Consider the following 14,914-nt stretch of genomic DNA (forward strand, 5'->3'; position numbering starts at 1 on the left):
ATTTCATCATTTCAATAGTGAGAATTGTCTAAAGTAGGATTCAGGGACTGTTTTAAAAAGAGAGATTTACGAAATATTTTGATAACCTGCAAAGGACTAAATTGAAAGAAAAGTTAACACCAGGTATTATTAAGTAATTCCAACCCAATAACAAACGGAAAAGTTAACGTAGGGATGAAGTTCTTTTGCTTATTTTATCTCTCATGTAATAAAGGTCTTTCATAATTCTGATCCCTACTAGATGGTTGATGAACATTACTCGGAAATCTTCAAAATTATAACTCCATGAACAAATTTGATTTTTCGTTACTTTACATCAAAACTGTAGCATCATCAGAACCAAAGACTTATCCCAAAGATTTGGGGGCGGCAGCTACACATAAGCGACATGTAAGATTGAAAAAAAAAAAAAAAAATCATCGAAAGAAGTTCTGAGGATTACCACAATCCTTGCAACATTATCTCCAAAAGCTTGAAATAAAGCCATGCACAAAATTCATAGAACAACTATAATCAAAATTAAACAAAGAAGAATTTAACCTCGACATGTCCAACACAAATTCCTGTTGCAACATTTGATTTAAGCTGGAAATGCAATTGTTCTAATTTCATTCCTTTTAAAAGCTAAAGAATGACAGTTGATGTAATCTGGGGAACAATGAAACCACCATCACAATAATTATCTTCTCGGAGTATTTCCTTTCTTCTGAATTCGATTTTAGTTGGACAAGCAGAAGAGAGATCAGTCTTTCCTAAGTTCGACATACTCTCGCCTAATACCAGCTGCATTTACGATTACTATTTCTACCCCATCTCCCTGCATAGGATCCATAAAACAAAGTTAAAATGAGGGGGGGATTTGGCATGAACCACAAACTCTCAGTTTTTTTTTTCCTTTCTTTTTTTTATTAAGTTTTCCTTCTGCAATGAATCTTATATTAGTATCTTGATATGATGGACAAAAGCCCTTAGTTCCCATAAAAGATTTTGATCAGAAAACAACATTAGTCTAGACTTTCGTCCCAGTTTTAGTAGCAAAATTAGTTTACTGATTCTGATGATTCATCTCTCACAATTCCAGATAAATAAGGGGAAAAAAATGTCCCATATTGATTGAAACTCGTGAACATCCATTAAAAAATCAAAAGGGCACTTCAAGCTTTCTGGGGGAAAATTCCACATTTATTTTAGTTACGTTTCTGATAATATTACTCTGAATAATCCATGGAAATGGAAACGATAAAATTGGTGGAGAAGAATTCCCAAAGATTCTGGTTTCAAGCAAATGATCCTTATATAACAAAAACAAACTCATTTTCAAAACTATTGGGGCACCAGCTTGTTTGATTATAAATGGTGTTAGGGAAATTTTGGTTTCTTACCCTAGAAACAGAAGATAAAAAAGTATCTATTAGTGGGACCTCACAAACTATAAACACAAGCAAGGACCCACAATCAAATGGCCCCACCTAGGAAATTTCCAGATCAAAAATCAACACAATGGGAAATAATAATTTAAAATAGAATCCTTACTAGACAATCCGCTAGATTTCTTTTTTTCCTCTCTTATTTTCCTAAAGGTGAGAAAAAGTTCGATGTTTTATACGGGTTTAGCAAGAGAAGTCTAAAAGCCTGTCTGCATATTTACTTCTCTCGATGTTTGTACTCGTATACTATTATTTTCAAGTTTATGATACACAGATATTAAACTTACAGGGGACACAAAATATACTGGAAATGAGAGACTTACAGTGTAAATATCTCTTTCAGCTGCTGATGCAAAAACATCTTTTACCAAATCAACGGCTTCTGATTCTAATAGCGGAGTTACGGCATCCTGAACAGGTAAGAGGAATTTAAGTTATTCAGATAGAACTATAAAAAGCAAATTACAGGGAAAACCGAGGTCACTTATTTAAGTCACACCTTGGCAGGCAACAAGAGAGGGCTAGGAGACTTTAGTTGGTTATCCAAGACAGGTATTATGAGCGTAGAACCAGAACCTTGAGAACTGTATCCGACCCTCTCGTAGGAGCCCACCGCATCGTATGTGAACACACAACCCTTTCCTGAAAAATTATTTGATGGGAGTAAGAATGCATATTTTGGGAAAAAAATATTGAATGCTTATGTTTCGTCTTTGAACCGATACACTTACCTTCATTGTCAAGGCCACCTAAGACGTTGAAGGCATAGTAAGGGAAGAAACGTTTGTAGTAAAGAGTATTGGAGAGCAGCTGACCCATTCCAGGGCAGCTCATCTGCTTGTTGTGCTGATGCTGATAGGCCTTCACCACGATTTTTAAAAAAAGAAAGAAAGAAAGAAAAGGCAATCAGTTTCAGTACAATTTTTTTTTTTTTAAAACAGCAAATCGTCAGGCAAGAACCCAAAACCATTGGTTTTGAATTTAAATTTATTATTTTAGAGGACTTAATAAAATCAGGTCTCAATTTTCATTTGAAAAATTAAAGGACGAGCCCTTCCACTTCAAACACATCTCTAACCTTTCCAGTGAAACTTGAAGTTGGAGCGAACAATTCCCGAGAAGCTTTAAGAAGCATAGGCATTAACAAATTTTTATCCTGAATAATTTTATAGACGTTGAATTTTCTGAGAGTTAATAAAAGTAAAATGTTTCCACAGTCGTCTCCTATTCAATCAATCCATGGAGAAACCACTGCCACGTAAATCGAAGTACTAATGTGGCATTACGTCACTGACACGACCATACTTCTGACATGGATTCAGACAATGATGCCCAAGAAAAAAGACTTGGATTCTAGAACTACATTTCAATGCCGAGTTCAATGAGAGTATACTTGAGCATTATGCTATTTCTCAATCAAGAAGAAAAAATGATGATGGTCACATCATATAACTCCCGCAAAAACAAAGCATGTAGCCCCACCCCCCACCTAACTTTGCTCTCTCAATGAAGAACATAGAGCAATGAATGGGAGAGAACTGGAGAGGTTAGCTTCAAAAAGAAATGAGACCTGACCCTTTTTGTGCGAGCAAATATGTTAAAAGACCTATTATTAAAAAATAATATGTTCAAGTCTAAATTAAGTCAACTTTAAATACTGCCTTCTTGAGCCATGTTTCAGTTGCTATGGGACACGATCTAACTGGTGGCTGAGGTGTTGCCTAAGTAAAGCTTTAACATGGACGCATAATCAATAATGTAGAGAACAATATCTTTACTGTGCAATGTACGACCACAAATAAAAGTCATCCTTGGGAAATGATGCGTTATCTCCTCTCTATCCCCCCCCCCCCCCACACACACACACACACCCCACCAAAAAAAAAGTTTCCCATTCATTACTATTTCTAATTAACACTATTGAGACCAGCTTTGAGTACAATATAGATTCCAAAGCTTTATTAATGTTAGCGTAGCAAAGTTGTATCAAGAAATCAATTTATGTTCCTCTTACCATAGTTAAAAAGATAAGCTTTAAGTGGTAAACTTCCGAGTCAAAAATAAATTCTGGTAATTGGGTGTGTAGAATTCATCGGTGTAATATTGAGTTCTCGATCTATGTATTTGGTTGTTGTGGGTCACCTTGAACGATTTTTATTTAGTCATTGCATTTATCATTTACTTATCAAAAAAATATAAAATAAATAAATTGTAATATAGCTTTCATGCATAATGCTGAAGGTCAGAGCATCTCCAACACCAATGCTACATTTGCCTCTCTTGATTCCATTTTTTGAGACAATAAAGTGCAAAAATGCTAATATCTGACACATGCCTCTTTGATGCTTCATCTCAAAAAATGTCATTGGTATACTTTGAATGGCAATTTGGTTTTTAAAAAATATTCCAAAAAACACTTTAAAAAATGTTGAAATATATTAAAACCAATGCCACATGGAACCAATTTTAGCATATTCCAAATTTGAGATTTCATTTGGAACTCGCATTGGAATGCATTTATTGGAGTTCCTTGCATTTTTTGGAATTGCCCCTCATTTTTGAGACAACAATGGAGATGCTCTCACACCTTGCAAGTACCAACTATACACTTCCTTAGGCAATAATTGATGTTACCAAAAAAAAAAAGATGTACAACAAATGAAATAGACGCAAAGCAAGAAAAAACATAGAGATAGGACCAATGAGAGTAGTGACATGATATATTCCCATAATGACATTGAAATAGAGGGCCCCTAAAGCTTCGTTAATCAGAATACTTCAAAACAGTTGTGGTATTCATGTCCAATGAATCTAATTTAAGCTTAAAGGTAGTATCCACACCATATCAGTTCTGATTCCTAGATGTAACTATGAAACATTTATCTCTAGAGAGGTTTTTGTCACTGACTTAGCTTATCTCGAACAATGCCCATGCAGCACTGACTTAGTATCCACACCATATCAGTTCTGATTCCTAGATGTAACTATGAAACATTTATCTCTAGAGAGGTTTTTGTCACTGACTTAGCTTATCTAGAACACAATTCCCATGCAGCACTGAGATAACCCTTGAAGCAACCAAAGTCAACCTTCCTCAAGGTATTTCGAAGAGTTACTTTAACTTGTTAAGGCACTCATCCACATAAGAGAACACTTGCAAGTTTGTGGAAAGAGGAGATTGTATTACTAACAAATCTAGGAACATCTCCAACACCTTCTCATAAATGGGTGGCAATTCCAAAAAATAGAACGAAATAAATGCACTCTAACGCAAGTGTCAAACGGATTCTCAAATTTGGAATATGCTAAAATCGATTCCATATTTGGCAATTTGCTAAAGCGTCTTCTAGGTCAGAAAAAAAATGTTTTTTGGATTTTTTTATTTTCATTTTACCAAATTGCCATCCAAAGCATACCAATGGCATTTTTTTTTAAAGATGAAGCATTGCAAAGGCATGTGCCAAAATAGCATTTTTGAACTTTATTGTCTCAAAAATGGAATTGAGAGAGGAAAATATAGCATTGCGTTAGCGATGCACTCAATGATGATTATAAGTGAAGACCATTCCCCCTCACATAGAATTGGGGTGGTGAACATGGCTATCTAAACTCTAGGCATTCCCAAGATCAATCCAAGATTCTCCCAGACCTGCTTAGAATCTTGCCACTATATAAAATAAGTGACCAGATATCATAACTATAGCATAATTATAGAACTCTTTGAACTTCTTCATAGATACATGGCACATTATACTGTGGGCCTTGCTAGATAGATCTCTCCAGCTTCTTTTGGACTTGGCAAAGGGGGAAAACCATACCTTGAAAATTTTATCTGTACATGGCATTAGAAATCCATTCCATGAACCCCCAAAAGCATTTAATTTCTAACCCATACAACATAAGCAGGTTAATGCTTGATTTGTACCTTATGAATCAAGGAGGATGCACAACAAATAGTTCTTTTTTAATTGCACAGGCCTCTGCAGAGATTCTTCTTTATCTAATATGCTCTCTCATTACTAATAAAAAAAAGTTAGGTAACATAGATACAACCATGTGTGTCAATGATAGAAACTAATAGAAGTTTCAAATGCACTGACCCCGCAAACTTTATACTCTGATACATCTATACAGCAAATTCAATATATTGAGAGAAATAGAAAAGAGTCAACATGTACCCAACACATGACTATAACACAATGAATTTTCAGAAAAGGAGTGCCCTAGTTACATAGATCCCAATTCCTCGAAACTAATAACTAATTCAACTCTCTATCTTGCTTAATTAAGCATAACTTTACACCTGAAGCTTATATAGAGTCACAGCGAAAAGAAGTAAGACGCATCTTTGTGCTAATTGCCGACCAAAAACCACAAAACAAACGTGTAAAATTCGGATAGCGACACCATAGCCATAGAACTAAGTCATGAAATAATGTCTCATTTTCACAAGGTTTTCAGCATGAAACATCCATAACTACTTACCAAGTGCCTCGCGGACAAAACTTTTTGCAAAGCTTTCACATCAGCTTGAAATCCAGAGGAGGCCAATACACATTTGTCTGCCCTACAAGGTCATCGCCATAAAGAACATTATTCCCTTATAAATGGATCTAAATAGTGGAATTAACAGGATTTGTGTAACAAAATGGAAAGTATTTAGTGGCAAAATTACTTGATCAAGACGTCTAAATTTGTTGTTTCGTACAATCAGCTAAGGCTCACACGAATCTTTCAGTTTTCAATCTATTTTTTAATATAAACCTAATAACAAATCAGGTGTTTTTTTTTTTTTTTTTAATGAAACAACACATCCAGAAACAGTGACTGAGAACAACATTGAAGATTACCAAAATGCATCCATAGAATTAAGAGGAGTAATAATATTAACTACGGTTTAGATCAGACAAGAGAGGATAAGAATCAAACAAGATGTTGAGAAATTAAAACCTACAATTGGCAGATCTTGGAGTAATCTCGAGTGAGAATGCTGTAACCAGTCGACATTCGAGTGTCCGCTGCGATGACGCAGTAATCAGACCCTGCAATCGCCACACAGGTTCTGCAAAGAGCGAAGAAACCATGAACTCAGCTAAGTACACACATACAGAAAGACAGAGAAAGATAGAGAGAGAGATCGATCTAACCCTCCATTGTTGTCGTAGGGAGACCAGTTGGCATGTTGTTTGAGAGTCATAATGAGAGAGAAACTGAACTTGGGCGAAGTAGAGAAAGACTAACAAAAAAAAGAAAAATGGAGACGAAGGATTAAAGGCTCGCCTTTTCTTTTCTCTCAAGAAAACAAGATGCGCAGATATGGAGCCTGGACTGTCAGTGTAGGTTTCAAGCAATACGAATTTCTTCCACCATGGCTTGTTGATGTGGCAATATTTATTAGTTTTATTCAAAAATTTGTATTTTTTTCCCACTTTGGCCCGCCTTCGGCCTTTCTCCGCATGTCAATAAAATTTCCCAAAATATATATTTTTCACCGTTCAATTTCATTTTCAATTTCAAGTTTGGAAGTTATGTGAAAGGTCAGTGGCCATCGATTTTCGAAACCTTCTATCAAATAAAATTATTTTTTGTTTGATTTTGAGCTTTTCGATGAAACTTAGAAGAATATGTTGTTGGATTGTTGACGTGGTAATCGATTTGAACATACAACCCTTAATAAGACTTAAAATCTTATTATGTTAGTAAGGAAAGTGTTTTGCATCTTTATACCTATCATTTGTGGGGTATAAAGAGAGTGGGTGGGATCTATCGTTGTATTTTATTATATAAAATTTTAGTGTCAAAATATTTCCTGTCACTAATAGTTAGTTATTAACTATAGTTATATTTCGTTACTAAATACATATTTTTAGTCACGATGTATATATTGTCACTAAACAATAATTTTTAGTAATGACACTAAAATGTCGCCACTACAAGTGTTATACTAACAACATTTAGTGACTACTCTAATGCAACGATTAAAATATATAAAAATATGTTATCACATGAAAAGATTTAATGACAAATTTTATTTTATTACTACTAAAATGTGTAAGATTTTAGTAGCAAAATTTTTTTTGTTGTCATTAATAATAAGTTTTAGTTATATATTGGTTTTTGCCACAAAAACATATATTTAGTATCGTAAATAAGATTTTGTCACTAAATCATGATTGTAGATTTTTTGAACTAACATAATGACTATATGAAGATATTTAGTGATAGATTTTTTTATTGCCACTAAAGATTTAGGATTTTAGTGGCAAGATATTTTCTGTCATTGATGGTTAGTCTTACAATTATGTTTTTAGTGGCAATATTTTCTTTTAGCCACTGAAAATAGAAAGCTACTATTACCACACCAAATTTTGTTAATGCCAAACCCATTCGCATGTAAATCATCAAATAATTGCACACAATTGGTGTGGCATTAACAAAAGTTGGTGTGGCAGTAACAGCTCTCAAAAAAATAAGTTGGAGCTCTTTCTCTATTGTGAAACTCTTCCTCTTCTTAAACCCTAAGCAGGGAACTTCCATTATTTTTTTTTGTTCCATCTGAAAAATTCTAAAACATCTTAAGTGCGAGAAAGACGAGGAAATCTCGTAGAAGTGCAGTTTCATTTGACAATTTCGCTCCCTTATCTCTTTCTCTCTCTCTTATTTTGTGATCTCCTAAAAGATGGTTTATAATCTTAATTGAGAAAGCTAGATTTATAATTGAAGCTACTCTAAATCATAATCACAATTTTCGTTGAAACCAAATTTTCAAACACCCGTGTTTCTCCGATAAACAATGGTGGATTTCTAAAAGCAATTGTTAGGTAACACTCTTCAATGAACTTTTCACGTTTTTGACTCATAAATTGTTTTGATGTTTTTCTTATTCAAGGGTTTCAATTGAAGAATCATTAAGCTGCAGATTGGATTTTGATTATGGGTATGGCTTCTTGGTTTTTTATTTTTTATTTTTACTCTTAATTGTTTTTGAGTTGTTGATTAATGATTCAAGTGTAATTTGTGTTGGATGTAATTTAAGTTTATTGAATAATGATTTGTTTCTTTATTGAACTCTTCAATCGAATTCACGAGCCAACTTTGATTTTGTGTATTTAGTTTTGGTGGAATTCCAGGAATTCTTCAAACTAGAAAGCCAACTCAAGTTGATTGCTTTTAGACCAACAATGAGAAACTCGTTTAAGGTAATTTGCCCAAATCAGACAATCTATATTCTAATAAGTAATCGCACCGCAAATTTCTTTTCAACAATTTCCTTGCTTGCAAATCCATTGTTTTCTAGGGTTTGATGACCATTAGTTCATCACTTTGCCTTGCTTTACTACGATTTTTCTATCGAAACACTATGGTTGAAATAAGAATAACATTCATCAAGCCCGTTACATTGTTCTTACATCGATTTCTTGAATGTGTTTTCTCTGAAGAAATTTTACTTTTAAATATTTTCAATCAAATTGCCAAGAATTTTTTGTTTTGTTTTTTTCTTCTTTTGAATCGTTTTTTTACTTCCTCTCTCAAATTTATTTCAGGTTGGCTTACATATATTATAAATTATGTAGCTGTCTGTATTTATGTACTAGTTTTTAAAGACAATATTTTTAAGCTCGTGATAGAAAATTTCCAAACAAACTGCATCATTTACCTTTTTAGGCTAATATTTGGCGCAAGTCTACCGAAAGACATTGAGCATAATAAAATATGAAAATTTTCACTGCCATTATATTGAAAAAGCATTTATTGTTGAAGTACCAAAGTACCATTGAGTTTTTGATATGTACCACACAAAAATAAAAATTATTAACTAAATTCCATATAATTTTTCAAATTAAAAGATAGTATATATATATATATATAATATATATATATATATATTATATATATATATATTATATATATATATAGGGAAATGTTCAGCACCCTAAGTTTTACCACACATTTTAACAAACATTTTTTGTCCTACATGGGTTAGAAGTTTTGGAATGAGCTGATTTTTGGTGAGGATGATCTCTATGATTAGAAGATCATCCTCCCCAAAAATCAGCCCACTCCGAAATGTTTAGCCCCATGTTTACACGTTGAAAAATCGTGGACCGTCCATTTTTTGTAAATCAATTTTGATGGGGTTAGAAGTTTTGGAATGAGCTGATTTTTGGTGAGGATGATCTACTCACCATAGAGATCATCCTCACCAAAAATCAGCTCATTCCGAAACTTCTAACCCATGTAAGACAAAACGCGTTTGTTAAAGTGTGTGGTAAAACTAAGGGTGGCGAACGGGACCCATATATATATATATATATATATATATATATATATATATATATATATATATATTCAAATTTAAAATGCCTCGATCAAAAGTGAAAAAAATGTTATTGTTATTATTTTTTTATAAATAAAGTAAAATAATTTTTTTTAGGATTCGTAAAGTCTTGTATTCTATTTTACATTAGAGTGATAGTTGATCATATTTTTGGGTATTATTCGAAACATATATGTTAGTCTGAATTCTGATCTCTTGTTTTCTCTCATTGATTATATACTGTTCAAAAAAGTCAAATTTACTATTTATCATTTACTATTTGAATTATTTCTTCGTTGTTCAATCTCTTTGATTTTTCATATGATTTTAAAAGAATTTACTAAAATCTTAAATTTATTTTCAAACTCTTTTGAAATTAGATTGAAATCCCTTGTCTTGTCAAGCTATCATATTACGATTGCCCCCTTGTAAAAAAAAAAAAAAAAAAAAAAAAAACACTTGATTTTTCTGTGAAAATCCATATAGGTTAGTGACAAGATAACACCATCAATCTCCTCTCAACATTAAGATTTTGGTAATAACACATATTATATTGGGTCGGATCCAAATTAGATCAGGATCTATCAATTTCTTATCGGATCAACCCGATCCATTGATAACTTTTCTTATTGCCGTCCATGTTCCATCCTCACGTGCTACAAAGTACAACAAAAGCAACTCGCAAACCAAATATCGAAGGCTAATTTCGTCATCTTAGAAAAGATAATATGGCTTTAGTAGTTAAGTGGGACCCTTTAAGGAACCTCTCGCCTTCCTAGAACTTTCGTGTCTGTTACACTCCAAAATCCATATCTTCGACATATCGTTCGACGTTCGCGTCTCGTTTGCCCGAAATTAAACCTAACTCCTGAAATCCTTACATCCAACCATGAAACCTCGAAGAACACTCACCCGTGAATCTGACGCAAGTCAGAATTCGGCATCTTATCACGGCCATCTCCCGGGAATCTCCAATGTATCACAGATGACCAAACGACCAAAAAGTCATTCCGATCTCACCGGAATCTGCAGTACTTCCGTCGCCGGAAATTCGATATTACCGGAAAATAGTGGTCAGAAACTGACGAAACTTCTACTTAACGTCACGATTCAACGGAGCTTAGGTCCGGTTCATGTCGTGATGTCGTCGGAAAACATGGTGGAAGATCTGATAAAAGCTGCTTTAGAGATTTATACGAAGGAGAAGAGAAGACCGTTGTTGACTGAAACAGATCCTCAGTGTTTCGAGCTCCATTACTCGCAGTTTAGCTTAGAAAGTAAGTTTTGTTTCTTAATTATCTAACTTTGATTTTCTTAAAATGCCAGTTATGCCCCTCCTATTTTGTTGAAAATTATATAGATTTCTATGAATATTTTAACCTTTTGTTTAATTTTCTGTTAAAATATATGTTTTTTTTTATAACAATGGGCGGTTGAAAATCGGATATCTTAGTTATTTTTTCATCAGAAATTGAAGAATATTCTCTATTTTAAAATTATAAATCTTGTTTGTTTCCTATTATTTTTGGCCCAATTTATGGGAAAACCTCACTATCAGACCACATGATTGAGAAAAGTAGTTGTTCTTGGCCACATAATTAAAGAATGCGATCCTCTACATCCATGAGTTGGATAGCTAGTTAGCCACTCAATTCCATTGCTCATTTGCATGCCACGTGGTACATTTTTATTCAAGATTTTTTTGTTCTATTCTCATTAAGCTCATGTAGAGAAAAATGATCCAAAAAACATCTATAACTTACATCCAATTTCGATTTCGGTACATTATTCATTTTAATACAAAACATGCATTCTGAGTGAATTTGTCACTTTTATAATCGATGAATTTGCTAGTATATCTTCAAATTTGTAAATATTAAAAGTGACGAACTCACGAGTTCATAAGTTATAAAAATGACAAATGTATGTTTTTAGAATTAAAATGAACAATATACTAAATTCAGAATTTTGTCATAGTTAACGCATGAAATGAAAATTCACCTAAAAAAAAAAAAGTGAATGGGATATAATAAGTAAAAGTTAGAGGGTCACTATAAACTTAATCAATTTTTTTTTTTTTTTGGGTTTATATTTTCTGGAGTTTAAACTTTTATATAAGCTTAAACATAATTGTATACAACTATCAAAATTGTTTCAATGAGTGTTATATTATTTTATAAAGTTGAAATCATTATTTGAGCCAAACCTTTTCAACGTTGGAAGGGTTTGTTTTAATCTTTAATTGGGGTGTGATAAATAATTTAAGAAATTGTAGTGTGTAATAAGTAAAAGTAGGAGTGCCAATAGTAACTCTCTAATTTTTTGGTTCCACCGAACATCATCCACAGCTGTAAAATGTGCCACTTGGCCTGCACAAAGAAGTGGATTGCAGGTGTGTGTATACTGCATTCACTTAGAATGACATTTTGTCCACGATACCCACATCTAACTCGTTTATTGTAGGGATTTGTCTCAACCCGCCCGACAAAATAAGGGTAAGGGTCTTGGTATGGAGCCCGCACAGATAGGGGTAGGGATAGGCCTAGTAGTACCCAGCCCAGTCCCGTCTAGTTCGCAACTCAGTCTTATAGGAACATTGATATGGTATATTGAATTGGATAACGCTTAAGTAACATTGCGGGGGATGTGATGACGACATTTCTGACATGGAAGTGAGTAGGAATCACAGATGTTTTTCACTAATTTTGAAATTTTAAGCCCATACAAGACAAAACTTTGGCTGTTGAACCCAATAATTATAATATAATTTTCTTTTATAACATTTTTTTTTTCGTTAATAAAACATTAGTTTCATATTCACTTGGATAATTTTCAAATACACCAAAAAATGTATTTGAAATATACATTTTTTTTCATTAAAAATGTTAAAATTTGATCATGTTTCTAGGCCCAAACCGGGCCTGAGTGAAACTTGAGCTTATTAGGGTAAGGTTAGGGCTTGCCTCAATAAGGGTATAAAGATCGTAGGTAGAGCCCACTTCTTTAGGGTAGGGCTGGGCTAGGGCTCAACCAAGCCTAACCTGAACCCACCCATTAACTCAAGTTCAACTTGAGCTAGAACTTCTAAACTCAGGTTGAGCTTTGATTAGTTCGAGCTAAATAGTTTTGGACAGGTTATGCTCATCGAACCAACCTAATTTTATTTTAGTCAATAAAAAAATTAAATCTCAAACAAAAAATACAACATCACCCGACTCCTAACAACATTTAATATATAGTAAGAAATAATAAAAAATACTTTAAAAATAATATATATATATATATATATATATATATATATTATATATATATATATATAATATTTATTTATTATTATATAGTTTTCGGTTTCGATTGAGTTCGGTTGCCAAACCCTTAAACCCAAGATCAACTCAAATTATGGTTAGGTTGAATTATTCTAACTCAGATTTATTTTGAAGACTATAAGATAGATCTTGCAAGACAAAATGGAATGGATAAATATGATTTATTTAGCAAACCCTAATCTTTCAATCAAAGTTTTGTTGTTGTGTTCTAGTGATTTTACTATTTTTTTTATTGATATTTTCTACTGAATTTATTGTTAACTTTATTTTGGTAATTTATGGTCAGGTTTGAATCCAAAGGAGAAATTAATAAATCTGGGGTCTCGGAATTTCTTTTTGTGTCCTAAGCGGACTTGTCACAGTTGACTCTTGCTGCTATGATCAAGGGAAGAAGGGAACCAAGTCTCCTTGGACATGGACCAAGTTCAGGGATTTCTTGCAATAACTCTGCTCTCTTGCCTTCAACATTCTCCTTAATTACTATGTTATTATTTGGTCAAGTGAATAGTTCATAATTTATTCAGTGATCAAACTATTTTTCAGTCATAATTTTCCCAATATTGGTCTCTAATTTTAAATTGAAATAACTAGGAGACCTTGTTGGCAATTTTCATGTTGGATGAGTACAACTCAACATAAAATCTTTACGATGCGTTGGTTTCATTCTTTTCAAACATGTCAAATACATGTTGTATAACTGAATTTACCCAAGAAATCTTCTTATGGAGCTAATGTTCTCTTATTGTTGATTTTGCATAACTGATGGAATGCCAAATCAAGTTGACATGAGAACATTGCAAAAATGTATGATCCTCATTTTATTGCCGAACCAACAAACAATTAACAACATCTTAAGGGAATGTCGAAGCTTTGTTTCAATAACTGGGATTTTGGTGTTAATGGCTTCACATGTACAAAACGTGTGCTTGTTCAACCTCTTCGTCTTCAAGATGCTTGTGCTCCAAGGGATTTGTTAATGGTGAAGTTGAAGCTGTCTTTTATGCTTTTTCGATGGTGACTTGTCTTTATGGGTTACAGTCCAACCCATTTTATCATTATATGTATGATTGCTCATGAAATGGGTAGAAAAATGATTTATATGAAAATGTAATTTTGAGGTGTATAATTGTGTATTTTCTCGGGTTTCAATATTTTTTTTCTTCCCCATAACTATTTACTAGTCTAGGGAAAATGTTTTCCTCCTTCATGCCCTAACAATAAAACAACGAAGAGTCGTGTTGGAGTGACCTCAAGATTGTACCTCATATCACACTTTTCTGACATGAAAGTGTGTGGTAACCATTCATGTTTTTCACTCAATCTCATGATTTTAAAACTCATTCGAGACCGAGACGTATCATCCGAGTTAACTTAGTATTAGAATTGAACGAAATTAACTCACAAAATCATTTTTTTGACCGAGATTTAGGATTCATGTTCAATTTTTTGATTTTTTGAACGAGACGTCTCAAACGTATAAGAAAACTCGTCTGAGACGACTCGGTATCGGGCCTGGACGAGACGAGATGCGAAATCGAGTTTTAAAACCATGCTCTATCTTGATGAAAAACATCTATGCTTATTACACACTTCCACTTAGTAAAGTAAAGTGCTGTATGAGGCACAATGTTGTGGTCACTTGAGCATGATTCATCAACGAAATTCATTGTCTCATTGAAAATTTCTTTCCTCATGTCCATTATTAACCCAAACTCTAAACCACCCAACCCAAGGTCTGATTTGGGCCAAACTAGAGTAACACCATGCCCAACTTAGCCATTATGGCCCAAAACCACAGGGGAGCCAATCAAACTTGAAATTGAAAGGCGGAACAAAAACTGGAA

The 14,914-nt window shown here is 33.4% G+C and overlaps 1 protein-coding gene across 1 annotated transcript; it reads right to left on the reverse strand.

Annotated features, from left to right (window-relative positions):
- Nucleotides 1–486: 486 nt before the first annotated feature.
- Nucleotides 487–6,735, reverse strand: LOC147389526 (proteasome subunit beta type-1-like). The gene is made up of 7 exons (XM_086419528.1): nucleotides 6,575–6,735; nucleotides 6,382–6,489; nucleotides 5,913–5,994; nucleotides 2,159–2,288; nucleotides 1,927–2,069; nucleotides 1,751–1,837; nucleotides 487–817 (listed from the first exon to the last, which is right to left on the reverse strand). The coding sequence occupies exons 1-7, from the start codon at nucleotides 6,622–6,624 to the stop codon at nucleotides 743–745; spliced, it is 675 nt and encodes a 224-aa protein (XP_086275654.1). The 5' UTR covers nucleotides 6,625–6,735; the 3' UTR covers nucleotides 487–742.
- Nucleotides 6,736–14,914: the final 8,179 nt, after the last annotated feature.

The sequence above is a fragment of the Akebia trifoliata genome, chromosome 12 (genome assembly GCF_017979445.1).
Source record: "Akebia trifoliata isolate Shusen 1 chromosome 12, ASM1797944v1, whole genome shotgun sequence".
Classification (NCBI taxonomy): domain Eukaryota; kingdom Viridiplantae; phylum Streptophyta; class Magnoliopsida; order Ranunculales; family Lardizabalaceae; genus Akebia; species Akebia trifoliata.

What these genes read in the sequence shown, in the direction of transcription:
- LOC147389526 (XM_086419528.1), bottom strand. Translation starts at nt 6,624, where the DNA reads ATGACTCTCAAACAACATGCCAACTGGTCTCCCTACGACAACAATGGA. An exon ending in TACTCCAAGATCTGCCAATT is followed by an intron (nt 5,995 to 6,381) that starts GTAGGTTTTAAT and finishes ATGACCTTGTAG; the next exon opens with GGCAGACAAATGTGTATTGG. An exon ending in TTTTGTCCGCGAGGCACTTG is followed by an intron (nt 2,289 to 5,912) that starts GTAAGTAGTTAT and finishes ATCGTGGTGAAG; the next exon opens with GCCTATCAGCATCAGCACAA.